This window comes from Gopherus flavomarginatus, chromosome 4 (genome assembly GCF_025201925.1).
Source record: "Gopherus flavomarginatus isolate rGopFla2 chromosome 4, rGopFla2.mat.asm, whole genome shotgun sequence".
Lineage (NCBI taxonomy): Eukaryota > Metazoa > Chordata > Testudines > Testudinidae > Gopherus > Gopherus flavomarginatus.
The window spans coordinates 21,131,737-21,159,498 of NC_066620.1; the positions used below are offsets into that span (position 1 = coordinate 21,131,737).

General features: G+C 43.8%; 2 protein-coding genes across 4 annotated transcripts in view; one reads left to right on the forward strand and one right to left on the reverse strand.

Annotated features, from left to right (window-relative positions):
* Positions 1-678: 678 nt before the first annotated feature.
* Positions 679-11,747, reverse strand: PEX13 (peroxisomal biogenesis factor 13). Its single transcript, XM_050952195.1, has 4 exons — positions 11,616-11,747; positions 9,673-10,370; positions 8,857-8,982; positions 679-4,484 (listed from the first exon to the last, which is right to left on the reverse strand). The coding sequence occupies exons 1-4, from the start codon at positions 11,687-11,689 to the stop codon at positions 4,186-4,188; spliced, it is 1,197 nt and encodes a 398-aa protein (XP_050808152.1). The 5' UTR covers positions 11,690-11,747; the 3' UTR covers positions 679-4,185.
* Positions 11,748-11,756: 9 nt separating this feature from the next.
* PUS10 (pseudouridine synthase 10) overlaps positions 11,757-27,762 on the forward strand; it is a 77,041-nt gene continuing 61,035 nt past the window's right edge. For 2 of the 3 annotated variants that reach the window (XM_050952144.1, XM_050952146.1), the window contains exons 1-2: positions 11,757-12,129; positions 20,074-20,210. In XM_050952144.1, coding sequence (XP_050808101.1) covers positions 20,085-20,210 — 126 coding nt within the window. In that variant the 5' untranslated portion in view covers positions 11,757-12,129; positions 20,074-20,084. Of the gene's footprint in view, positions 12,130-14,041; positions 14,080-20,073; positions 20,211-27,762 lie in introns of all 3 variants that reach the window. The other variant, XM_050952145.1, reaches the window with a different exon arrangement.

Genomic DNA, 27,762 nt, shown 5'->3' on the forward strand with positions numbered 1-27,762 from the left:
CTAATTGCTTCTTGTTTGAGAGTAATTTTAACTGAGTTTTCCCCTACAATTTCACAACAGTGAAAGTCCATAAGACTTAAGCTCCTTTGTGTCTGTCACTTTTGAAAATGGGCCTTAGGCACTATTGAGAATTTTACCTTGGCTCTTATTAAAGACTAAAATATTATTTCCCAAGGAAACCTCAAATATATTTTTTAAAACTGCATTAAACACTTTGTTCTTACATATTTGCACAGTTAGTTTACAATTAAATTGTTTTCATTCAGAACTAAATCAAACACCAAACTGTTTTTACAAGAACTTGACATATGCATAGAGGCATGGGAAATAATTAGTTCACAGGATTCCATTTTAAACTCGTTCTTGTTCTGATGTTAATTTATATCCAACAAAGCCAAAATCTCAATTTTAATACATTTATATAGTCAATACAATTTCAGAATTTTTAAAATAAAATACAACGTACTACACCATTTTCTCAGCCCTCTTTTTCCATTAAAGTGAGTAAACGTGATTGAAAAGGTCAGAATTCTATGCACAGTTATAACATTTACAGTGATTTGATAGACTGTCAAGCTACTACACAGTAAGACAGGTTAGTCAATGTCCACTTATTTATAAAGCTACCCCTTTTCTACCAAGAGAATACTTTTAAAGATTATCAGAAAAACTCAGACATGAAATTTTACTATGTCTTTATTAAGAATTAATGAGATTTAAAGATTCTTAATTAACATTCAGTTGAAAGTGTTTCCAATCTAGTCTTGATTAGGAAAGTAGAACCCTGATTTAATGGACATTTTAAAAAAAGCTTTATCCTTTTAAAAGACTACTTACTGCTCCAGTTAAAATTCTTTATTGATACAAGAAAGATTGATGCTCCAATAGTAAAATAATTAAACCCATCAGGAACAAAGAATGTAGGCAGAAACTGAACATTTGATGTAAAGTTTTCTAACAATCTTAATGTACATTCTCGTCCTCAGTTTTCATTCTGTTTCTGCAGCAGAGGGAGTCCCATCCAAATTTTAGTTAATCCCTCATCTGGTGCATTGGCATGTTGAGAAAAATTTCTCAGAAATGTGTACTGGCTCTGGGTTTTTAATTCACCCCTTCTATGTGGGCTGTTTTTTTCTTTCCTTCTCCCATAGCAGCTACATATAATCTTATTGAGCAAGCAGTAGCAAAAAATGCTTCACTACACTGTCTCCCAGGAGCCAGGGCCCTATCTCCTATACTTCTAACCTTGCCATTGTACACGGCAAGAGTCCAGAGGTTATTCTAAAATCCAGGGCTCCAGCATACCAGCCACTTAGGCCTGGTCTACACTGGGGTGGGGTTGGAGGGGGGTGGGAGGGGAATTGATGTAAGTTACGCAACTTCAGCTAGGTGAATAACATAGCTGAAGTTGACGTACTTAGATCTACTTACCACAGTGTCTTCACTACAGTGAGTTGACTCTGCTTGCGCCTCTTGCTGAGCTGGAGTACAGGAGTTGACGGGAGAGAGCTTGGGGATTGATTTATCGCGTCTAGATTTACCGCTGGATCGATCGCTACTCTTAGACTACTACCCAACCTGAGGTTAGCAATAGCTTGTTGTAACTGTTTTGTCTAGATCTTACCAATTCTGTTCACCACAAGTTGCCTAAGTACTAACAGCTAGCAAGTGCACTTAAAATATAAACATATTAATGAAGCTTGCAATGGAAAGTGATGTTGAAGATCTCTATAGAAACGTGAATTAAAACTACCAAAATCTATTAAACTACTTATTCCAACACAGAGAATTCATGTGCCATGCAGACTTTTTTTTTTCCCCTCGCAGCTGAAAATACATTCTGCTGAAAAGTTCTGCAGTTACACCTTTCGCCTACCTGGAGCCACTGTGCACTAGAACAGAGAGCATCCGCTTCTCGGTGCAAGCAGCCCCAGCTACAGATAGGGAAGAGAAGAAGCTGCATTCCTCAGTGCCCTCTCTGTGGGTCCAGCTCAGGAGGCACAGGATATGGGGACCAGGCAGTGTGGAGCATATGGGGCTGCTGGGGGAGTCACAGACTGGGGCAGGGACTGAATGGGAGTGGGGATGCAGGGGCACATGAGGACTGGGGCAGATGTGCATGACTGAATGAGTGAAGCTAGGGGTTAGCCAGCATCTGCATGGGGGAGGCTTCCTAACAATCCCTCGCTGACCAGAAAACCCTCATTCCATACTTTTCCCACCCACACCCAACAACCTTCCAAGTTCACATCCAGGCTTCTTCCCAGCAATTACTTTCCCCTCCCTTAGCTCCTCCATTACTCCTGACTCCTCCCAAACCTTTGCACTGCTTCCGAGGGAGGGCGGGAAATACATTTCTGTAGGTTAAATGAATTATTACTGAAAGTTATGTATTAATATGCCTAGTAAGGAATCTATTTGTCAAAAAATATTTCCTTAATCTTTTCTGTTGTCTGTATTGTTACTAACATACTTGCTGAGAGGTCTTTTGAAATAAATTACCAAAATAATTGAAACTGGCGTGATTATATTGGGCTATTGCAATATTCTGCACAGAATTTTTAACTTTTTGGCCCAGAATTCCCCCAGGAACAGCAAGTTTAACTCGCTTGGGTGCTGCTGTGGGATTTTGTTTTTAAGAAGAAGGCTACTTAATTGAAATGATTTATTAATACACAGCCATCAGTATTTTTCCTTTGCTGTAGTACATTAGAACTGTATGGATCTGTTCTAACATTGAAGGGTTCAACACAGTATATAAGAGCATTCCATAAGAACTACAGCCTGAACTGAAAATGATTCTGTGTTAATCAAATCTAATATTAATGCGAGTGAGTCCCGATAGAGGAACCTTCACTTAACTTTGCTTCCCAGAGAAGTATGACTTCAGTACAGAGCTCACAAAAGTAAATAGATTTGAAGGTAAAATGGATAGCGTTAATAGTCTTTATGCAATTATGGTTCTCAATGTACCTCAGATTTTATGGGGAAATACCCGATTTAATGCCTTTAGTTCAGCAGGAATAATCAAGTTAGCAGTTAACTCATCCATCTCCATGATAAGAGAATGAAATGGGCAGCTTTTTTTCTTGTTTCCTATTTTGTGGGATTATCAACAGAAAACCGCATCTATTTAATGGCAACACAGATGTTTCCTATCCACTCTGTGATGCATTCCTGTTGTGTTAAAATCAGGCTGAATTTTCTCACAAAAGTTCAAAAAGAAATTGCATTGAAACAAGGGAAGTTTGGATGTAGCTGTTAAAATACATAATTACTAGAAATTGATAAGCTATTATAAAACTGGCTGGGAGTGTGGCTGTGCTAACTTAGCTCACTAGGCCCTAGAGAGATGTGGATAAAAATGAGCATCCTTAACAGTGCTTGGCTGGAAGATATGTAGGGCCTAAAGCATGTGCATTTTAAACCAGAACAAAACACGTGGTCCTCAGGACTCTTATGAGGAAAAGCTCCCAGAATGGTGGGGGGAAAAAAATCAAAACACTTATACTTTCTTGAAAACAACATTAGAATAAAGGACAAATAAATACTGGTAATAGCATTTATCTGCTTACAATTCCAGTTGAATGTACCTTCCCTCATAGTGCTAATCCTGTTTCTTAAGATAGTCACCTTTTTATAACAAAGGACTGAAGTCTTTAATTTTTCTTTGTGGTAGTGGAAGCACTAATTTTACCAAAAAGCAGCCAAAAAAAATAAAGTATTTTAAGGGCTCTTCAATATACAATTTTTGGAGGCCTCTGCTAGAAATGCTTATTTTCCTTTTCAACACCCCGTCTCAAAGGCCTCATATCAAGCCAATTCTTTCTCCAGTAAGGCGAACTGGACACTGCTACCTCTAGAATTCATCAGCACTATTCCTTCAAATGACCAAAATGTGCAGCTAGAGATGCAACACATTGGCTTACCCAGTTGCCTCTACAGAACTCCCCCCAGCCTGAGATCTCACAGTTGCCAATAGTTTGCTGGGCAGGGCCACAAATGTACAACTTTAAGTGACTCAAGCATGCTATTAAAGTTTGGGTAAACTATTGTGTTATCTGTTCACCCGTCACCAGCAGCGAGATACCTGACACAGTCCTAACAGTGTATTTCTACAGTTTTAAGAATATCAAAAGAATTATTGATAAGTATAGTTCAATCACTAAATTTTATCCGGGTGCATCAGAGATCCTGTTTATCTCCACCTATCACAGTGGAGTCAGAGGTAACGGGAACCTTATTCATTTCAACAAAAACAGACTCAAATGCAGCTTCTTGCTCCTCTAAAGTATCCGCATCGGTGGCTCCTCTAACAGGTGGTGTTTTGGCAAAAGCCGACTGCTGCTCTGCAATAATTTCCAGCTCCGCTGTTTTCCGACCTCTTCTTTTACCCAATATTTTGATGTAATTAGCTGGCACAAGTCCTGTTGTTTGACCATCACGACTAGCCAAAAGCCAACCACGTACTTTGGGTTGTTTTTCTGATAAGAAAACTAAGCTGTAGTTACAAAGCAATTCAAAATGCCTAACAGTTATAACTTAAAACACTTTCACAGAGTTTGAGACCTCACCAGACATTATACAGTCATCTAATTCAAAACTCAGCAGAAACATGGAGAATACTTGCTATTAAGTCAACAACTAGTCAGTTACATGACAAGCCAGATTACTGTTCATGTGGTGTTTAAAGTGCTAATATTTATAGAAAATCAAATATAGAAGTTTGTGTGTTAAAATTAGGGCCCTACTAAATTCACAGTCAATTGTGGTCAATTTCACAGTCATATGATTTTAAAAATTGTAAATTTCATGATTTCAGCTATTTGAATCTGAAATTTCAGTGTTATAATTGTAGGGGTCCTGACCCAAAAAGGAGTTGTGTGTGTGTGTGTGTGGGGGGGGTCGCAAGGTTATTGGAAGCAGGGATTGAGGAACTATCCTTACTTCTGCAATGCTGCTGGCGGGGTGCTGCCTTCAGAACTGGGCGCCCAGCCAACAGCCACTTCTCTCTGGCTGCCCAGCTGTGAAGTCAGCACAGAAGTAAGGGTGGCAATACTGCAACCATCCCTAAAATAACCTTGCAGCAACACCCTGCAACTCCCTTTTGGGTCAGGACCCTCAATTTGCAAACACTGATCTCCCCCATGAAATCTGTATAGTATAGGGTAAAAGCACACAAAAGACCAGATTTCACGGTCCGTGACGCATTTTTCATGCCCGTGAATTTGGTAGGGCCCTAATTAAAATATATTAAAAAAAAAAGTAGAGCTGTCAATCGCAGATAACTCAAGTGATTAACTAAAAACAAATTAACTTGATTAAAAACTAAATCATGATTAATTGCAATTTTAATTTCACTGTTAAACAATAATAGAATGCCAACTGAAAATTTATAATAAATATTTTTGGATGTTCTTCTACATTTTCAAATATATTGATTTCAATTACAACAGAATACAAAGTACATTAGTGCTCACTTTATATTATTTTTTAGTACAAATATTTGCACCGTAAAAAAGAAAAAAATAGTACTTTTCAATTCACCTCATACAAGTACTGTAGTGCACTCTATTATGAAAATGCAATTTACAAATGTAGTTTTTTGTTGTTGTTACATAACTGAACTCAAAAACAAAACTGTAAAACTTTAGAGCCTACAAGTCCACTCAGTCCTACTTCTTGTTTAGCCAATTGCTAAGACAAACAAGATTGTTTACATTTATGGGAGATAACATTGCCCACTTATTTACAATGTCACCTTAAAATGAGAACAGGCATTCGCATGGCACTATAGTCGCTGGCACTGCTAGGTATTTATGTCCAGATATACTAAACATTCGTATGCCCCTTCGTATTTCAGCCACCATTGCAGAGGACATGCTTCCATGCTGACAATGCTCGTTAAAATAATAATATATTAATTAAAGTTATGACTGAACTCCCTGGGGAAGAACTGTATGTCTCTTGCTCTGTGGTTTTATCTGCATTCTGCCATATATTTAATGCGATAGCAGTCTCGGATGATGACCCAGCACATTTTGTTCAATTTAAGAACACTTTCACTGCAGGTTTCACTAAACGCAAAGAAGATACCAATGTGAGATTTCTAAAGGTAGCTACAGCACATGAACCAAGGTTTAAGAACCTGAAGTGCCTTCCAAAATCTGAGAGTGTGTAACATGCTGTCAAAAGTCTTAAATGAGCAAAAACTCCAATGCAGAAACTACCGAACCTGAACCCCACAAAAGAAAATGAACCTTCTGTTGGTGGCATCTGACTCAGATGATGAAAATGAACGTGTGTCAGCAGGACAGGCGCTAGGGGTTTGAGCGCCCTAGGCGGACGGGGATTTTGCCGCCCCGCGCGCTGGTCTCCCGGCTCCAGTAGAGCTGCCACAGTGGTGCCTGCAGAGGGTCCGCGGCTCCGGTGGAGCTGCCACAGTCGTGCCTGCGGACAGTCGGCTGCTCGCGCAGCTCCGGTGGACCTCCCGCAGGCACTGCGGCAGCTCCACCGGAGCCGCCTGCCACCCCCTCCGGCAAAACGGCGCCCACCATTTATTCTGGCGCCCTAGGCGATTGCCTAGGCTCCTAAATGGTAGCGCCGGCCCTGTGTGTCAGTCCGCACTGCTTTGGATCATTATCGAGCAAAACCAGTCATCAGCATGGAAGCACGTCCTCTGGAATGGTGATCGAAGCATGAAGGCGCATACAAATGTTTAGCATATCTGGCATGTAAATACCTTGCAATGCTGGCTACCAATACTGCCATGCAAACGTCTGTTCCCACTTTCAGGTGACACTGTAAATAAGAAGCAGGTATTATCTCCTGTAAATGTAAACATATTTGTTTGTCTTAGTGACTGGCTGTATAAGTAGGACTGAGTGGACTTGTAGGCGCTGAAGTTTTATATTGTTTTATTTTTGAGTGTAGTTATGAAAAAAATTTACATTTGTAAGTTGCACTTTCACAATGAAGAGATTACATTTCCGTTCTTATACGAGGTGACCTGAAAAATGCTATTTCTTATATTTATCTTTTTACAGTGCAAATATTTATGATAAAAAATACCGTATATACTCGATCATAAGCCAGTTCGTTTATAAGTCGACCCCCCAAGACAGATAAGTAAAAATGGAAATTTTTTATAACCCATTTATAAGCTGACCCTATAATTCAAGGGTCAGCAAACTTTGGCTCCCGGGCCATGAGGATAAGTTGCTGGCGGGCTGAAACAGTTTGTTTACCTCGAGTGTCTGCAGGCACGGAGGTAAACCTAAGTAAACCAAGTGTCCCAGCCCACCACTGGCTTACCGTGATGGGCCGGGACAGAAACTTTTTGCGGGGAAAGGGGAAGAAGCTGGGGTTCAGGGAAGTAATGCCTGTGACCACCCCCCCACATGTCCCCACCCCTAGCCTGGAGCCCCACACTCTCCCCATCCCATTGCTTCCCACCTTAGCTGGGGTGGGCCAGGTGAGGATGTCTCTGGCCTGGCAGGAGCTGCTCTGGCAGGCTGGGCGGCGCAGCCGCCCAGCCTGCCAGACCTGGAGCTGCAGCTGTTTCGGAGGCTGGGGGGAGAGCAGCATGGTCAGAAGCGAAGAGACTCTGGCCCTGCCTCTTCCGGCTGTGGTGCCTCTCCTTGCCCCCTTTGTTAGGGCAAAGGGGCTCTATACTCGTTCATAAACTGACCCCCTTCTCTGATGCTTCTCTTTTTTACTAAAAAAATTCAGTTTATGAATGAGTATATACAGTAATATAAAGTGAGCACTGTTCATTTGGATTCTGTTGTAACTGAAATCAATATATTTGAAAATGTAGAAAACATCCAAAAATATTTTAATAAATGGTATTTATTATAACAGTGCAATTAAATCTCATGATTAATCATGATCATTTTTTTTAAAATAGCATGACAAATTGCAATTAAAAAAATCTCTCAATTAATCACAATTTTAAAAAATAATTTGACAGCCATAAAAAAAAAGATACAACAGGATTTGTCAATTCCTGTATAGCAGTCCAGTTAGAGGCTAAAAAAGGTACACCCCTTTTCCAAAGGATAAAAGATATTTTCTGCAGAGGAAAAAAGGACTTTGAAAGTCTTTTTGAAGATCACACCCTTCACTGTAATTAACTACATGCAACTGATTACACAAAGTATAAATACAAAATGTTCTAAGAAATTACTGTTAGTATATTTCCATGTATATCTTTTTTTGGCCTACACATACTCAAAAGATTGGAATATGTGCATTTATCTACAGGATTCAGTGTGCTGTATGTATGTGACAACTATCCTCTTTTGAATATCACAGTTTCCTCAGTGATTATTACAATGGCCACATTCTGCCCTCAGATGCGTGTGTGTAGATTTCACTGAAGTCCTGGTGGGAGTCAGGTAGAATGCATACCAGCTCAGAGAAACTGACTTTGTAAGAAAGAAATGCAAACAATTTACCTGTCTCCAAAGGATGCCACGAGGATTAATATTTGAAGTGTTCTGAAAATGAAAGCACTGCACAGATCTAACTTTTGTCACAGCACTGTTGCATGGCCCATGAGGAAATATGAGGAGAACAGTCGTTGGTGAAGATGCACTGTGTAAGTGATCTTTGGGCATGTCTCAAAATGAGTCACTGTACTGGCCAACATTTTAGGGAAATTAAGCAAAACCCACTCAAAAAGATTGTGTGGATGCTCTAGAGAAGCAACATGCCCAATCACTGACCTGTTGAGTTGGGCCAACTAAAATATGTCTCTTTTGATCTCAAAGGGCTGTCAATATGACTCCATTCACAAGCATTAAAAAGTCATTGGAAATTAAAAAATAAATCCACAATAAATCATAATCTTACCTTTAGGTGCTAATTTTAGCATGTCACCAGCATGAAAAGAAATTTCTTCTTCTGAAACAGCAGTGAAGTCATATTCTGCTCTTCCAATTACATGATCATCATCTCCGTTTGCCCAATTACTAGACACTATTTCACAGAAGAGTTAAAAAGCAGCATAATCATCTGGATCTTTAAAGTACTTCGTAACAGAAATTGAATTTTCCCACAAGTATGCATATACTAAATATAATGGGTCACAAACATTTAGGTAACACTTTAAATCTTAAAAGCATTGTACAAACATTTATTACAGGGCCATACACATATGGCACTATACAATTACCAACATTTTCAGGTGCTTTTCAAGTTAGGCTTCTAACCACATTTAGGCCTCTGCATGTAAGTGTCCTGGTTTGCAGAATTTTCTATTCCAAGTCACCAGATAGATGGATTGACTGAATAAAGCAAGCAAGCGCCCAAGTTTTTCCCCCAAGTTCACTAAAGGACGTTATTAGTAAAGTGCTATATTGTAATACCTAGTTGAATCTTGCTGCCAAAGAAGAGTTTCTTTCACATAAGAAACCTGATTCTGCAGTTGTAAACATATGAAGCAGCTGCAGAACTCAGCCCTAAAATCTTACCTTCCCTAGAAGCAGAACCTCTTTGATAGAGGTCAATTAACATGGCATCAAAGAATAGGCTATTCTAATACCTTAATCTCCATCTCCCTGTTGAACTCAGCATTTTTAGGGTATGATTTACTAATTTCTTTGTGGTAAGAACATGAATAGTTTATTTTCTAACGTACACTCTCCTCAATTTGCTGATCTCCTTTACCTGTTTCTTCATCACTGTACGTGGAGAGCAGCTTCCAGATGAGGTAGGGACCCCCAAGAATAACAGCAAAGAATAAGAAAATGGGCCAGGATTTTGCTGAGTTAGCTGCCTGGTCCTCTGGGCCAATGCGAGCCACAGTTCCTTCACTTTCAGCCCACAAATCCTCATTCTCAGAGCTCTTCCGCAGACCCAGCAGCCGCTGCATCCGTTTGTAGAAGTATCTTATAGTTCTGACTAATGCAAAAGCTGAAAACACCTTTGTGAAATGTATTTTGAGTCGTGAGAAGTGATTGGCTACATCCAATACAGCCCTGAAACTGTTATAAACAGCTGAAAAGGTAGCATCCATCATCATACTGACTGAGGCAAATGCATGCACAATACTTTCAATGGACTGAAATGCACCTCTGCTGCTCTCTTCAGCCTGCTGAACAAATCTGCTGGGAGGCAGATCATCTGTACGAAACCGGTTATAGCCCAAACCACCATATCCATAACTGTAAGGGCTGTAGTTTCCATAAAAAGAGTTTCCGTATGTGCCATAGCCTGGAGAAAAGGAACTGCTGTATGCAGGCCTGAAATTGCTCAGGCTACTGTTCCCTGCCTGCTGTGATGGTCGTGGCAAAATAGGCGGAGGTACTCTTGTGAGTGTGGGTTGTCCAGGCCTGGTCAGCAGGCTGGCACCCAAATCAGCAGACCTAAATAAATTCAGAGTTTCAAGATCAGTACCCATAATCATTTTATATTAACATTATCCCAAAATCTTCACAAACTGGGGGGGTGGGCAGGCAGGGAAGCAAAGTGCATGTGACGGCATCTCTCTACTCCCACGGGGGGGGGGAGGGGCTGTGGCAAGAAGTCTCATAACCCCCCGGGGTGGGGGGGAAACAGTCTCTCTCCCCCATGGGAGGAAGGACAGGTCAGGGTCCGGGGAGGGATGTCTCTCAACCCCCACAGAGGGACGAAGCAGGGTCTGTCCCCCCACCCCGTGGAAGGAGGGAGGGGTCAGGGTCCTTGGGGGGTGTCTGTCAACCCCCATGGGGGAACGGGGCAGGGTCCGGGGGGGTCTGGCCCCACCCCCCGTGGAAGGAGAAATGGGGCAGGGTCCCGGGGGGGTGTCTCTCAACCCCCATGGAGGGACGGAGCAAGGTCTCTGGGACAGGGCAGGGTCCTGGGGAAGTGTCTCTCAAACCCCATGGAGGAATGGAGCAGGGTCTCTGGGGTGGGGAGGTCTGTCCCCCCCCCCCCGTGGAAGGAGGGACGGGGCAGAGTCACTGGGTGGTGTCTCTCAACCCCCATGGGGGGACGGGGCAGGGTCCGCGGCGGGGAAGTCAGTCCCCCCGTGGAAGGAGGAGTGGGGCCGGGTCCCTGGGAGGGAGCCTCTCCCCCCTGCATAGGGGGCGGGGCAGGGTCCGCGGCGGGGAAGTCAGTCCCCCCGTGGAAGGAGGAGTGGGGCCGGGTCCCTGGGAGGGAGCCTCTCCCCCCTGCATAGGGGGCGGGGCAGGGTCCGTGGCGGGGAAGTCAGTCCCCCCGTGGAAGGAGGAGTGGGGCCGGGTCCCTGGGAGGGAGCCTCTCCCCCCTGCATAGGGGGCGGGGCAGGGTCCGTGGCGGGGAAGTCAGTCCCCCCGTGGAAGGAGGAGTGGGGCCGGGTCCCTGGGAGGGAGCCTCTCCCCCCTGCATAGGGGGCGGGGCAGGGTCCGTGGCGGGGAAGTCAGTCCCCCCGTGGAAGGAGGAGTGGGGCCGGGTCCCTGGGAGGGAGCCTCTCCCCCCTGCATAGGGGGCGGGGCAGGGTCCGTGGCGGGGAAGTCAGTCCCCCCGTGGAAGGAGGAGTGGGGCTGGGTCCCTGGGAGGGAGCCTCTCCCCCCTGCACAGGGGGCGGGGCAGGGTCCGTGGCGGGAGGCTCTCAGGGTGTATCCCCGGAAAGGGGGGAGGGGTGCACTCACTGGAAGGCCGGGGCCGCGGTTCCCGCGAGGCGCTGGTTCTCCCAGGGCTTGGGAGGCGGCGGCTGAGACGCCATCTCCGCCGTTCCGGCTCCGCTGCGCCCGCCCGCCCGAGCCGCCCCTGCCCAGCCTCGCCTCCCCACCTGATCGCAGCCTTGCCAGGCCTGACAGGCGGAGCGCCGAGCCGTTCCTCCGCCGGAGCGTGCGGCGACTCCTGGGCAGGCCGCAGGTGCGGATCGACGTCTCTGGCTGCCGCTGCTCAGGTCTCCCCCGGCTCGGCGGGTTTGCTGTCTCCGCGGTCCGGAGACCTTCCCTCCCCGGGACAAGGGCTGAGGATCGCCGGCAGGAGGAAGAAGCGACCGCTGCCTCCTCAGAGGCCGGAACCTTCCTGCTGGGACGCCTGTTTCCGGGGGGACGGGAACGCGCGCCTCGCTGCGCTCTAGGGGGCCGAGAGTTAATGCTTCCCCCGGCGTCGAGCAAGGCTCCCGCTCCTCGCGCCGGCCGCAGAAGGGAGGAGGTAGGAGGCGCCGCTGGGCCCGGCGTAGGGTCCCCCGCCGTGGGGGGTGGGGCGGTGGGTCTGCACTGCGGGTGTGTAGTCCCCTCAGCCCGTGGCAGGGGCTCCCCCGCATGCTGCTGAACGGGAACACGCGGAGCCCCGGGGTCTGCTCCCGCCAGCGAGGGGCGCTGCCCCCTGTGTGCCGCAGACAGCCCTTCTGCAGCCCTCCCGTAGGCCTGCCCTGGCGCGCCCGCCCCCGGGATGTGTACGGTTTCCACTGCCTTCTCGTTGTGCGTACACATCTTGTACAGGGCGGGGTCGGGTTGATTCCCTATATAGATACACTTGTACCTGTGGTCACCCTGCTCCCCATTGACTTACATACACAAGGTATGTTTAGTTGTGTTAGGGTTTCCCCTTCATGTATGATCTTCGCATGAAATAACTTGTAGTGTTCCCTCAAACATGCATTCCGATGTCCCCATATGCAGCTGGCTGGGGTGGATGCTGTCAGAAGGGATACTCCTGGGGGAATCCTGCACCACTGTGCACGTGTCCCCTCCCCCTGCCCATCGCAGATGGTTTTGTTTCCGTACAGAATAATACTTTCTGGTAGGGGAAGTAAGGGAAGCCGCCAGAGGGCGCCACTCCCTGGCAATGGGCCTGAGCAGGCATGTGGGTTTGGGCAGGATTCTCTAGTTTGACTTCTTGCACATTGCAGGCTACAGAGCCTCACCCACCCACTCCTGTAATATCTCAAATCATGATTTAAAGACGTCAAGTTATAGAGAATCCACTATTTAGTCTAGTTTAAACCTGTAAGTGACCCAGGCCCCATGCTGCAGAGAAAGGTGAAATCCCCCGCAGGGTCTCTGCTAATCTGAGCTGAGGGAAAATGCCTTCCTGACTCCAAATATGGCGATTAGTTAGACTAGAGTGGGCAAACTTTTTGGCCTGAGAGTCACATTAGGTTTCCGAAATTGTATAAAGGGCCGGTTAGGGGAGGCTGTGCCTTCCCGAACAGCCAGGTGTGATGTGGCCCACCCCCCGATCGGACCCCATCTGCTTCGTGCCCCCTGATGGCACCCCTGGGATTCCTACTCCATCCAACTCCCCTGTTGGTGTAGCGTGGTGTAGACTAGTGGTAGGCAGCTTATGGCCTGCGTGCTGAAGGTGGCCCGCGAGCTGATTTTCAGTGGCACTCATGCTGCCTGAGTCCTGGCCACTGGTCTGGGGGGCTCTGCATTTTAATTTAATTTTAAATGAAGCTTCTTAAACATTTAAAAAAATCTTATTTACTTTACATACAACAATAGTTTAGTTATATATTATAGACTTATAGAAAGAGACCTTCTAAAAACATTAAAATGTATTACTGGCACGCAAAACCTTAAATTAGAGTGAATAAATGAAGACTTGGCACATCACTTCTGAAAGTTTGCTGACCCCTGGTGTAGACACTGCTTTAAATTGATGTAAGTTATGTGGCTCAGGGTGTGATTTTTTCACACCCCTTAGGGACTTCGCTTACATCAACTTAAGTATAGACAAGCCCTTAGAGCCCTCTCTATCTAGTGTCCCATCTCCAGCCATCAGGGATATTTGCTAATAGCAGTCACAGATGGACCACCTGCCAATCTAGGCAGTCTCATCATGCCGTCCTCTCCATAAATGTACCAATCTCAGCCTTGAAGCCAGTTAAGTTTGTTGCCCCCACTGTTTCCCCTAGAAGGCTGTTCCAGAACTTCACTCCTCTGCTGGTTAGAAACCTCCATTTAATTTGAAATCTAAACGTGTTGATGGCCAGTTAGGATCCATTTGTTTTAGTGCCCAGGATTGTCCCTTAACTTAAATACCAGGGAGGGAGAAGAATTATCTCTCTGATGTATTTATAGAGAGCAATCATATCTCCCCTCACCCTTTGTCTCATTAGGCTAAACAAGCTAAGCTCCTTGAGTCTTCTCTCATAAGGTAGGTTTTACATTCTTTTGATTGTCCTATTAGCCCTTCTCTGCACTTGTTCCAGTTTGAATTCATGTTTCTTAGACATGGGAGACCAGAATTGCACACAGTATTCCAGATGAGGGCTCACCAGTGCCTTGTAAAATTGTAATAGCACTTCCTTATCTCTAGTGGAAATACCTCGCCTGATGCATCTAAGACTGCTTTAGCCTTTTTCATGGCCGTGTAATACTGGCGGCTCTCAGTCATTCCGTGATTAACCAATACCCCCAGGTCTCTCCCCGTCTGTCACTTCCAACTGATATGTCCCCAAGCTTATAGCAAAAATTCTTGTTGATTGTCCCTAAATGCATGATGTTACACTTTGCATTTTTTTAATTTCATCCCATTTTTATTGCTCCAATTTTCAAAGTTGTCTAAATCTTCTTGTATGATATTCCAGTCCTCTTCCATATTGGCAATACCTCACAACTATGTGTCATCTACAAATTTTATTAGTACGTTCCCACTTTTTGTCTCAAGTCATTAATGAAAATATTAAATAAGATTAGTCCTAAGACCAATCTCTGAGAGACTCCACTAGTAACCTCCCTTCAGCCTGATAGTTCACCTTTCAGTATCATTCATTGTCGCCTCTTTAACGAGTTCCTTATTAACTTTCAATTCTCATATTAATCCCCATCTTCTCTAATTTAACTAATAATTTCCCATGTGGAACAGTTTCAAATGCCTTACTGAAGTCCAAGTAGATTAGAGCTACTGCACTGCTTTTATCTAAAAAAATCAGTTATCTCCTCGAAAACAGATATCAGATTGGACTGGCATGATCTACCTTTTGCAAAGGCATGTTGTATCTTACCCCGATTACTGTTTACCTTTACTACTTCCTCTTTTAAAATTCATTCCAGACCTTACGTATAACTGAGGTAAAACTAATGGGCCTATAGTTTCCTGGATCACTTTTTTTCCTTTCTTAAAAATAGTTACTATATTAGCAATTCTCCAGTCATAGGGTATGACATTCAAGTTTACAGACTCATTAAAAATCCTTGCCATTGGGCTTGTAATTTCATATGCCAGTTCCTTTAATATTCTTGAATAGAGATTATCTGGGTCCCTGATTTGGTCCAATTAAGCTATTTTTGTTTGACTTCCACCTTGGATGTGATAGTTTTGACTTCTATATCCTCATTTTCATTAACCATCCTGCCACTGCCCCTAAGATCCTTGTTTTCTTTATTAAAAACTGAGGCAAAGTATCCGTTTAAGTCAGTGATACTCAGGTCTCAGTGATTCAGGAGCCAAATTAGCGATCAACGTTACTCAAAAGAGCTACAGTAATGGGAATTCATTGTTTCATTTGCTGTAGTACTATTCATATTTAAACAATATTCTCACAGCAAATAAGTTAATAATGTAGTGCAAGTTGATAAAGTATTTGGTTAATAACATAGTAAAAGCATCTTGATTGGTTAATAGCTTAGATTGGTTAATTAAATCACACAGTGTTTTCATATCCTCCTGCAAAGAGCCACAGGAGACACGTTAAAGAGCCACTTCCCATTTGTGAGCCACTGTCTGAGTATCACTAGTTTAAGTGTTGGGCCATGGCTAGATTATCTTTAATCTCCACCCATTCTCAGTATTTAGCAGTCTCACTTCTGTTCTTGTTTTCTTCTTATTATATGGGCCAGAGAACCTTTTAATATGGATTTTAATTTCCTTTGCAAAGTCCAACTCTGCTTGTGTTTTGGCAGTTCTCACTTTTTCCCTATACTATCTGACCTACAAGAGGTTGCTTTTTTTTGCTGATCCATCCCGTGTAGGCTTTCTACTGTCTCTTAATAATCTGTTTGAGAGTTAGCTCATCCAGTTTGGTCTACAACCCTTCCCTACAATTTTTTTCTCCTTGGTTGGGATGGAGACGTCACATAGATTCTGCAACTTTGACTTAACTCCAAACCTCCTCCACCTTCAGAGTCCTGAGTTCTTCAGTCCAGTCCACTTCCCTACCTAATTCCCTTAATTTTTTAAAGTTTGCCCTTTTGCAATCAAGGACCCTAGTTGCAGATCTGGTTTTTGTGTGTCCCTCAATTTAGCTTAAACTAAATTAGCTCATGATTGTTTGAACTAAAACAGCATCACATCTCGTTGTTTCGATAACTATTTGGTGAAGAAATCTGCCAGCTATCACATCCAGGAGTATCTGGGTCCTACCATTAATACTAGCACTTGTCCTCCAGCCTGTGTTTCAGCTGTTACAGTAAGCACAGTAACCCCAGGGATGGGTGGATTGAGGAAGAACCTCTCAAGTGTGGGTGGATTTCTGTGAGCACTATAAATTAGTGATTTGGAAAGAGGCATATTTAGTCATTAAAATTTATTCATGTGCTGCTGTCACAGCCCTGCCCCAAGTCTCACACGTGTGTGCGTGTTTGAAAGATATCCTCTTGCTTTGTGAATTAAATGTAAAACTGCTCTCTGGGAATGGAATTTTGTGTGTCTTTCAGTGATTCATTTTGTCATCTTCCTCATCATTTCTTGTTTTTTAAATCCCTCATTTGAAATATTACAGCCTGAGACAGATGTTACCCTGATAAGTTGACTGAAGTTTCATGAAACAGAATTACGTTAATTAGAAACTAAAAACTTTTATATACAGAAAAGACTAGGATTAGACTTAAAATTTGTAATTCTAGTTTCCTTTCAAACTGTACACTCTTTGCAGCAGGTACTGTCTTTCCCTGTTTGTCTGTACACAGTGGTAGAAGTGTCACAGAAATGAAAGCAACATCACACCTGTCTATCCCTGACCATCATCCGTTAAGCCTCTTCTGCCCCTCATCAATTCTATTCCTGGACCTGTTCTGCACCCCGGGTCTGCAAGCCCGCACATCAGTTCTGCACCACTAGCCTCACCTCTGTTCTTCCTGCAGCTCCTGGTATTCTTCACCCTGCTCTCCTGCCCTGGGGAGAGCTGCAGCAGGAGGATTCTGCTTCCCCTGCCGGGTGTTGCGGGGGGAAGGAGCAGAGGAGCCCTATCCCATTGCTCGCAGGAGCAGAGGAGCAAACAGAGTCACCTTGAGCTGCTGGGCTCTTTCTTACTGGAAGGTGCCATGTTCTTTTTTGTTTTCTGCAGCAGCTTCTATTGGCTACCCTGCCCCCAGATGTGGGGAAGTGGGTAAAGCAGGTAGGGAACCCCTCAGCGACTGAGCAAGAATTGTAGAAAATGTCTTTGTTGGGTCTGTGACACCTTTCAAATGGATGCAGTCTAAATGCTGTTTGTACAGCACCTAACACACTGGGGCCCTGACCATTACTGGGATATCCGGGTGCCATTGTAATATAAATAGTTACTGAAAGTTGATTGGAAGGCTTAGTACAATGACTTTTGGAGGTGCTCTAAAACTTGGTGCATTTTTAAAGAACAGTGTTGAGAATTTTTTTTTCTTCCTTAGTGCTTCCTTTCTTCCTCAGGGCAGCTGGGTGGGGTGGAGGCCTACTGTTAATGATGAGTGGGCAGACTCAGTCTGGCTGTGTACCCACCATTGTGGGTGGAGGCCACACTGGTAGCTCTAAGAGAAGTGGCTGAACTGGAGGCAAACAGCTTGTGGCTGGGATCTCATGCTTCCTTAGCAGCATCAGTGGACTCCTGGATGCTCTTCTTCTATCAGGAATCTGTCAAGTCCTCCCAATCCCCTCACAAACAGGGTTGGAGGGGGCACATCAATTATTTTAGGGAAAAAAAATAATAGAGACTTCCAGTCCTAGCCAGTTATTTTGAAGGCCAGCTCTGTGACAGGAAGTGCTAGAAAATGTCTCACAGTACTTAAAAAAAATGAAAAAAAAATGAAAAAAAAATGAGATGAACGGTGATACTCAAGGAATCCCAAAAACTGGGAAGAGGGTAGTGGGTGGGGAAGAAGGACAGTTGGCTTTGTAGGCTGTCAAAGTTAGAATCAGGACTCACAATTTGTCAGACCACTCTGTTTTATTAGCGTAGCGCTCCGCCAATAGCACCCAGATAATGTGAGTGGCCATGCAAGACCCAAACAGTCTTATTTATACAGATAAAAGAGCAGGAATTAGACAAAGGGACAAAGAAAGCAAAACAGTAAAATTCACCTGGGGCACAGCATGTATATCCTACTTCCTTACTAATTCTTATCGATTTAAGGCTAATACTTCACCAATGGCCCTTAAACGGTGCAATTGTTCTATGTTAATGTCTGTATTACTTATACCTGGATTGCAGCATTCCAACAATTTTGCTTAAAGGTACAGACAGCATTTCTTTAATCCTTTCTATTTTCACAATATAATTCATTCTACTTTCACAAGGCTTTAAAGGACAGAGAAACGTGTACTTGGCTCTCACTGTATGACCTCTGCCATTTTTGGGATTTGAATATATGTTGGGGTTTTTTAATATGAATTTGTTCTTTGGGACACATTGTTCAAAGAAGTCCGCTTGTTCCCTGGCACCACCTACAAGTATGTCAGCTAGTGTAATTCACCATATATATAAGATGCGATAGGACTAGGCAGAAATTTAGCATGTTCAGTCAGAGATTAGAGATCTGTTACAGGAGTGGGCGGGTGAGGTTCTATGGCCAGCAGTGTGCACTAGGTTAGTTTCAAACTTTAGCAACCTGAGGACCCCCATTTTGATTTAAAAATTTTCAGGGACCCACAAGCCACCCCGCTCAGCCCTAGGCTCCACCCCAACTCCACCCCTTCCCCCAAGGCCCTACCCTGCCCAGCCTCTTCTTTCCTCCCCGCTCACTCCATCCCCCCTCCAATTGCTTGCTCTCCCCTACTCTCACTCAGTTTCATCAGGCTCTGGAAGGGGATTGGGGTGTAGGAGGGGCTACAGGCTCTGGGAGAAAGTTTGGGTGCAGGAGGGGGTGAGGGGTGCGGGCTCTGGGAGGGAGTTTGGGTGCGGGAGTGGGTGCGGTCTCTGTAGGGTGACCAGATGTCCTGATTTTATAGGGACAGTCCCGATTTTTGGGTCTTTCTTATATAGGTTCCTATTATCCCCCACCCCCGTCCCAGTTTTTCACACTTGCGGTCTGGTCACCCTAGGGCTCTGGGAGGGAGTTTGGGTGTGGGAGGGGGTGCGGCTCCTGAAAGTGACTGGCACATCTCTCTGGCAGCGGCTCCTAGGCAAGGGGCTAGGGGCTCTCCACGCACGCTGCCCCTGCCCGCAGGCACTGCCCCTGCAGCTCCCATTGGCTGCAGTTCCCAGCCAATGACAGCTGCGGAGTCTGCACTGGGGCGGGGGCAGAATGCAGAGACTTTCTCCTGCAGGGGCTGCAGGGATGTGCTGGCGGCTTCCAGGAGCGGTGTGGAACCAGAGCAGGCAGGGAGCCTGCCTTAGCCCCACTGCACCGTCAATTAAAATCTCCTGGTTTGGCTTCAGTAGCCTCTGAGGGATAGAGGGAGGGAGAGGAGTTGAGGAAGGGAGGGTGAGGGAGGAGTTGATCAGCGCAGTCCGCAGACCCCCTGGAGTTCCTTCAAGGACCCCCAGGGGTCCGCGGACCCCAGTTTGAAAAACGTTGAACTAGATGATCACGATGGACCCTTCTGCCCTTAATGTCTATGAGTCTCTGTATTTTCCCCCAAACAGCTATGACTACTGGCCTTCAGCAGAAGAGCTATTTTCTCTTGAGTCAATAATCCTGTGACTACAAATAATGAACAAGTGTAATGTGCAGAAATGGTCACTAGTAATAGATTAACCTCACCAAAGAAATGATGCTTCTGACGTAAGACAAAACTTCATTCAAGCCTTATGAGAGTTATAAACTGGTGCAGTGATCCCTGATACTGTTCTGGTGTGTGAATCCTTGTACTGTTTATACCAAATGATGTTTATTCTAGGGAGGGTTGTTTGGGTGATGATGCAGATACCTCTAACTTTGTTTTCTTCTATGCAGATTATGTTTAGAAGTGAAACATGAAAATCACTTATTAACCCTGTTTTATTTTATTTTTAATTAGGATTATCCAGAATGTTTGCATTGACAGAAAAGAACAGATCCATTGCTCAGCTATTACTGAATACTGGCACTTGCCCGCGATGCATTTTCAGATTCTGCTGTGTGGGGTTACAGGCATCTTACAGGCATCCATACAAGGTCTCCTGTTTTATTTTTAATTAAAACCTATGAACATGAAGGTGTATTTAAAAAAACAACAACAAAAAGTTTTCTTTGGGATAGTTCCGGCTTATTGATTCAATATACAGATCCTTACACAAGATACTTACATGATGTGAGGAAGAGGTTTAGTAGAATAAATTATGAAAAATTAATACTCATCTTCTGATACTATGTAGCTTTATTGCTAGACTATTCATCAGAATGCTGTTGATATATTGTATAGTCAATTGCTTGACCACATTTCGGTATGTTATGAAATATACCAAAGAAACCAAATAACCAATATGAGTCAAGTTTATTGCTAAAAGTCAATAATAGTATAGTACAGGAAAATAGGTTCAATACGATACCAGTTTCCAGGAAATCAACTCATGCAGCCTTGTTAAATTCACCTTACATAAGTATTTCTCTATTACTAATCATGAAAAGCTATTAAATAGTATTTTCGTAATTTAAAGCATTATTTTTACATTTAAATTGGGTCCTAAACATTTAGCTGTAAATCATTCTCTCTATGCATATATTTAAATTCAAGCTTATTGTCAAAGTCAGTAGATAGAAAAGTTCATAAATGGAAATAGCCTTAATGATATAGTGGTGTCCCCCAGGGGCCTGTTCTGGGACCAGTCCTATTCAACATATTCATAAATGATCTGAAAAAGGGGTAAACAGTGAGGTGGCAAAATTTGCAGTTGATACAAAATTACTGAAGATAGTTAAGACCTAGGCAACCTGCGAAGAGTTACACAAGAATCTCTCAAAACTGGGTGACTGGGAAACCAAATGGCAGATGAAATTATTGTTGATAAATGCAAAGTAATGCACATTGGAAAGCATAATCCCAACTATACCTATAAAATGATGGAGTCTAAATTAGCTGTTACCACTCAAGAAAGAGCTCTTGGGGTCATTGTGGATAGTTCTCTGAAAACATCCACTCAATGTGCAGCGGCAGTCAAAAAAGCGAACAGAATGCTGGGAATAATTAAGAAGGGGATAGAAAATAGGACAGAAAATATCATGTTGCCTCTATATAAATCTCTGTATGCCCACATCTTGAATACTGTGTGCAGATGTGGTCACCCCATCTCAAAAAAGATATATTGGAATTGGAAAAGGTTCAGAAAACGGCAACAAAAATTATAAGGGGTATGGAACGGCTTCCATATGAGGAGAGATTAATAAGACTGGGACTTTTCAGCTTGGAAAAGAGATGGCTAAGGGGAGATATGATTGAAGTCTATAAAATCATGACTGGTATAATGAAAGTACATAAGGAAGTGTTGTTTACTGCTTCTCATAACACAAGAACTAGGGGTCACCAAATGAAATTAATAGGCAGCAGGTTTAAAATAAATAAAAGGAAGTATTTCTTCACACAATGCACGGTCAAGCTGTGAAACTCCTTGCCAGAGGATGTGATGAAGGCCAAGACCATAACAGGGTTCAAAAAAGAACTAGATAAATTCATGAAGGATAGGTCCATCAATGGCTATTGGCCAGGATGGGCAGAAATGGTGTCCCTAGCCTCTGTTTGCCAGAAGCTGGGAATGAGCAACAGGGGATGGATCACTTGATGATTACCTGTTCTGTTCATTCCCTCTGGGGCATCTGATACTGGCTGCTGTCAGAAGACAGGATACTGGGCTAGATGGACCTTTAATCTGACCCAGTAGGGCCATTCTTATGATATATTAAATGATATAGCTGTTCCCATACCTGCACCACTAAAATGCGGCCACCTCTTGGGTGTAAGGGGACCATTAACTGGCACACATCTCTTTTGTCCACATAGATTAGAAAGGATTTCTGGTTTTTAAATCTTACAAATGATCCCCTATATAATAACATGTATGGAACTCAGTTATCAAATTCAGAGGGATGATGGGCATAGCTGACCTTAGAGGATTTGAATTTGTAGTCTATGGGATTATTGGGATTTCAGTATGATGCTTCAAACTCTAGACCAGTGGTTTCGATCTTTTTAGCTTGAGGGCCAAATATTTTATTTCAAAAAGGTCAGTGGGCCATAATCAGTACTTTGGCACAAATAGAGTAGAACAGGCCAGAGGATCTGCCCCACTTAGGTAGCACAGAAAGAGCTCCGCTCTCCTGATGGAGATGCCACTAAGTAGTGCTCTGACTGGTGCAGGGGCAGAAAATCAGGGAGCCGTAACTAATTGTTAGTTCTCAGTTTCTCATTTCCACCCCCCTTATGGGCTGCGCTGAGTTGCTGCATGTGGGCAGGGTACTTACCCTTTGCGACACGCTCTCCTCGGCTCATGCAGAACCAGTCAAACTCCTATGTTGCTCTCGCTGGGGCTCCCGTAGGAAAGCAGGCAATGGAGTAGCTAGAAGTGCTCTCTCCTATTTTCCTGGCAATGCCGTAGGTGGCCGGTTTGGGTGCTGCTGAGTAGCTGCAGCAGGGAAGGTTCAGCAACTGCTCAGAGTACCAGTGACTCAGAGCTGCTGCAGGGGAAGCAATAGGAGCTGCAGCGGCACAAGAGCCAGCAAACAGAGCTGTAAACAGTGGAGTTTCAGTGGGAGTTTGCAAGGGGAGTTTGCAGGGGAGTCTTAAGAGAGCTAGGCAGAAGAATAGACAGGCCAGTGAAGGGAGTGGGTGATGTTCTGCTGGTGTTCTGGTGCCTGTTGAGGGTTTGTTTTGCTGTAGGTGGTGGTCGTTTGGTTTGTGTTCCCTGGACTAACAGGGTTTAGGTGGGAAGGCTATGACCAATACAGAGGCAGCAGTGGAAGACACAACGAAGGTGACTGGATGTGGAAGCTGCGGCATGTACATGATCGTGGAGGGGGTACCTGATAAGAGTTTTGTTTGCAAGAAGTGCCGCCTGATAGAGCTGATGGAAGAAAAGATCCGAGGACTGGAGATGCAGGTGGAAACTCTGAGTGTAGAAGGGGGTTCGAGCAGATGATGGAACAAAGACATGAGGAGGCTGAAAGGAAAAGCTCAGACTTGCAGGTGGAAGCAGGACCAAAGAATTCTGAGGGGAGACTGCTGGGTGAGGAAAGTGTACAGTGGAAGCATGTGACTAAGAGAACCTGGCAGAAGAAAAGATAGGCTGGTGAAAGAGAAATAGAACTCAGGAACAGGTTTGCCAAGTTGGAAAATGAAGAAGGGGCACAGCATGTGGTCGCTGAAGGTGAGAGGGCAAGAAAGAAGAGAAGAGCAGCTAGTCCTATAGGAAGAGGGGAAGAGTCAATGGAGATAACACCAAATATGAGTCCCAGGAGGATATGGGATGGGTTGTGGAGGATTGCAAGGGACAATAGAAATCGAGAGGACTTGCAGCCAGAGGGAACAGGGGATAGACCAGAGAATCGCAACATCACCAGAAAAAGGCAGGTGTACGTGATTGGGGACTCCTTACTGAGAAGAATAGACAGGCCTGTAACTAGAGCTGGTCCAGAGAACAGAAGGGTGTGCTGTCTGCCAGGTGCTAAGATACGGGATGTGGACCTGAGGCTGAAAAGGATCTTAATGGGAGCGGGAAAGAATCTGCTGATTGTCCTTCATGTGGGAACAAATGATATGGCTAGATTCTCACTGGAATGTATCAAGGGAGACTATGCCAGGCTAGGGAAGACGCTTAAGGAAATCGAGGCTCAGGTGATCTTCCGTGGGATTCTGCCTGTTCCTAGAGAAGGGCAACAAAGGTGTGCCAAGATTATGGCGATGAACAGATGGCTCAGGCAGTGGTGCTATAAGGAGGGCTTTGGGATGTTTGGCCACTGGGAAGCATTCATGGACAGAGGACTGTTCTCTTGGGATGGGCTTCACCTGAGTAAGGAGGGAAATAGACTTCTAGGATGGAGGCTGGCACAACTGATTAAGAGAGCTTTAAACTAGGAATTTGAGGGAGATGATTGGGAGATGTCCAGGTAATCTCCACACCAGAATTTAACATTGAGAGGGAAGAAAACAAAGTAAGAGATGATACAGCTGTGGGTATGAGAATGGACATAAGGAGGAAGGGTAGTATAGATACCAGTCCAATAGGTGCTACTGGTGGTAGAATGTCTGTGCCTAATCGGGTAAAGAATGTCAGTGAAGCCAAATGGCAAAAATTAAGATGTTTGTGCACTAATGCGAGGAGCCTAGGTAACAAAATGGAGGAACTAGAGCTACTGGTGCAGGAAGTGAAACCAGATATTATACGGATAACAGAAACATGGTGGAATAGTAGTCATGACTGGAGCACAGGTATTGAAGGCTATGTGTTGTTTAGGAAAGACGGAAATAAAGGCAAAGGTGATGGAGTAGCGTTGTATATCAATGATGAGGTAGACTGTAAAGAAATAAGAAGTGATGGAATGGATAAGACAGAGTCTGTCTGGGCAAAAATCACATTGGGAAAGAAAGCTACTAGAGCCGCCCCTGAGATAGTGCTGGGAGTGTGCTACCGACCGCCAGGATCTGATCTGGATATGGATAGAGACCTCTTTAATGTTTTTAATGAAGTAAACACTAATGGGAATTGTGTGATCATGGGAGACTTTAACTTCCCAGATATATAGACTGAAGAACAAGTGCTAGTAATAGTAATAGGGTTCAGATTTTTCTGAATGCGATAGCTGATGGATTCCTTCACCAAGTAGTTGAAGAACCAACAAGAGGGATGCCATTTTAGATTCGGTTTTGGTGAGTACTGAGAACCTCAGAAGAAATAGTTGTAGGGGACAACCTTGGTTCGAGTGATCATGAGCTAATCCAGTTCAAACTAGATGGAAGGATAAACAAAAATAGATCTGGGACTAGGGTTTTTTATTTCAAAAAGGCTAACTTTAAAGAATTAAGGAAATTTAGTTAGGGAAGTGGATTGGACTGAAGAACTTGTGGATCTAAAGGCGAGGAGGCCTGGAATTACCTCAAGTCAAAGTTGCAGAAACTATCAGAAGCCTCTGTCCCAAGAAAGGGGAAAAAATTCATAGGCAGGAGTTGTAGACCAAGCTGGATGAGCAAGCATCTCAGAGAGGTGATTAAGAAAAAGCAGAAAGCTTACAAGGAGTGGAAGATGGGAGGGATTAGCAAGGAAATCTACCTTATTGAGGTCAGAACATGTAGGGATAAAGTGTGAGAGGCCAAAAGTCATGTAGAGTTGGACCTTGCAAAGGGAATTAAAACTAACAGTAAAAGGTTCTATAACCATATAAATAAGAAGAAAACAAAGAAAGAAGTGGGACCACTAAACACTGAGGATGGAGTGGAGGTTAAGGATAATCTAGGCATGGCCCAATATCTAAACAAATACTTTGCCTCAGTCTTTAATGAGGCTAATGAGGAGCTTAGGGATAATGGTAGGATGACAAATGGGAATGAGGCTATGGAGGTAGATATTACCACATCTGAGGTAGAAGCCAAACTCAAACATCTTACTGGGACTAAATTGGGGGGCCCAGATAATCTTCATCCAAGAATATTAAAGGAACTGGTACATGAAATTGCAAGCCCATTAGCAAGAATTTTTAATGAATCCATAAACTCAGGGGTTGTACCGTACGATTGGAGAATTTCTAACATAGTTCCTTTTTTTAATAAAGGAAAAAAAACGTGATCTGAGTAACCGTAGGCCTGTTAGTTTGACTGTAGTCTGCAAGGTCTTGGAAAAATTTTTGAAGGCGAAAGTAGTTAAGGACATTGAGGTCAATGGTAATAGGGACAAAATACAACATGGTTTTACAAAAGGTAGATTGTGCCAAACCAACCCGATCTCTTTCTTTGAGAAGGTAACCGATTTTTTAGACAAAGGAAATGCAGTGGATCTAATTTACCTCGATTTCAGTAAGGCATTTGATACAGTTCCTCATGGGGAATTATTAGCTAAATTGGAAAAGATGAGGATCAATATGAAAACTGAAAGGTGGATAAGGAACTGGTTAAAGGGGAGACTACAACGGGTCATACTGGAAGTGAACTATCAGGCTGGAAGGAGGTTACTAGTGGAGTTCCTCAGGGATCGGTTTTGAGACCAATCTTATTTAATCTTTTTATTACTGACCTTGACACACAAAGTGGGAATGTGCTAATAAAGTTTGCTGATGACACAAAGCTAGGAGGTATTGCTAATACAGAGAACGGCCGGGATATCATACAGGAAGATCTAGATGACCTTGTAAACTGAAGCAATAGTAATAGGATGAGATTTAATAGTGAAAAGTGCAAGGTCATGCATTTAGGGATTAACAACAAGAATTTTGGTTATAAATTGAGGGCACATCAGTTGGAAGTAACAGAGAAGGAGAAGGACAAGGACCTCGCAGTATTGGTTAATCACAGGATGCCTATGAGCTGCCAATGTGATATGGCCGTTAAAAGAGCTAATGCAGTCTTGGGATGCATCAGGCGAGGTATTTCCAGGCCCACAATTTAGAGTCTCTATGGCCACAAGCTGGACACCATTGCTCTAAACTTCCCTCTTTGATGGTATCTGTGTTCTTCTGATTTTCTTCAGTTCTTACTGGCTATTCCATCAGCTTTTTCTCTTATTTCTCTTCATCCGCATCTCTGTTCCTGTTTGTTGGCATCCCTCTGGTTCTGTGTTTGGCCCTGTTTTCTTTTTCTCTATACGGTTTGTCTCAGAGAGGTCATCCCTTTCCCTTTTAGCTTCCATATGCAGATGATTTCCAAATCTACCTCTCCACCCTCACACACTCCTCCTTTTTCCAGATTTCTCTAACTATTCCTCTAGGACAGTGATTCTCAACCAGGTACATGTACCCCTGGGCATATATAGAGGTCTTCCAGGGGGGTACATCAACTCATCTAACCATTTGCCTTGATTTGCAACAGGCTATGTAAAAAGCACTAGCGAAAGCAGTACAAACTAAAATTTCATACAGACTACATTGCTACAGTATACATTGCTCTATATGCTATACACTGAAATGTAAGTACAATATTTATTTTATAATTATATGGTAAAAATGAGAAAGTAAACAATTTTGCAGAAATAATGTTCTGTAACACTTTTATATTTTATGTCTCATTTTGTAAGCAAATAGTTTTTAAATGAGGTGTAACTTGGGGGTACACAAGAAAAATCAGACTCCTAAAAAGGGGGACAGTAATCTGGAAAGGTTGAGGGCCACTGCTCTAGGATGTCTCACCACTCAGACTCTCCAACATTGAACTTGCTTATCTTTACTTCAGATCCATCTCCACCATCTTTTTTTTCTCCTGCTGATAATAGCCCACCTTAATTGATTACTCTTGTTATAGTTAGTATGGCAACACCCATTTTTCCATGTCCTGTGTGTGTGTGTGTATATATATTTATATCTCTTCCTACTGTATTTTCCATTGCATGCATCCAGTGAAGTGGGCTGTAGCCCATGAAGGCTTATGCTCTAATAAAATTGTTAGTCTCTGAGGTGCCACAAGTACTCCTCGTTCTTTCTTCTCATCACCCTTCTGTTTCCATAGACAACTCCAAGATCCTTTACTTCAGAGACTCACAATGTTGGTGTCATCTTTGAGTTTTCTCTGTCCTCTTCTCCCCACATCCAGGCTCTC

What these genes read in the sequence shown, in the direction of transcription:
- PEX13 (XM_050952195.1), bottom strand. Translation starts at nt 11,689, where the DNA reads ATGGCGTCTCAGCCGCCGCCTCCCAAGCCCTGGGAGAACCAGCGCCTC. An exon ending in ACCGCGGCCCCGGCCTTCCA is followed by an intron (nt 10,371 to 11,615) that starts GTGAGTGCACCC and finishes GAATTTATTTAG; the next exon opens with GTCTGCTGATTTGGGTGCCA. An exon ending in GCTAAAATTAGCACCTAAAG is followed by an intron (nt 4,485 to 8,856) that starts GTAAGATTATGA and finishes TTTTCTTATCAG; the next exon opens with AAAAACAACCCAAAGTACGT.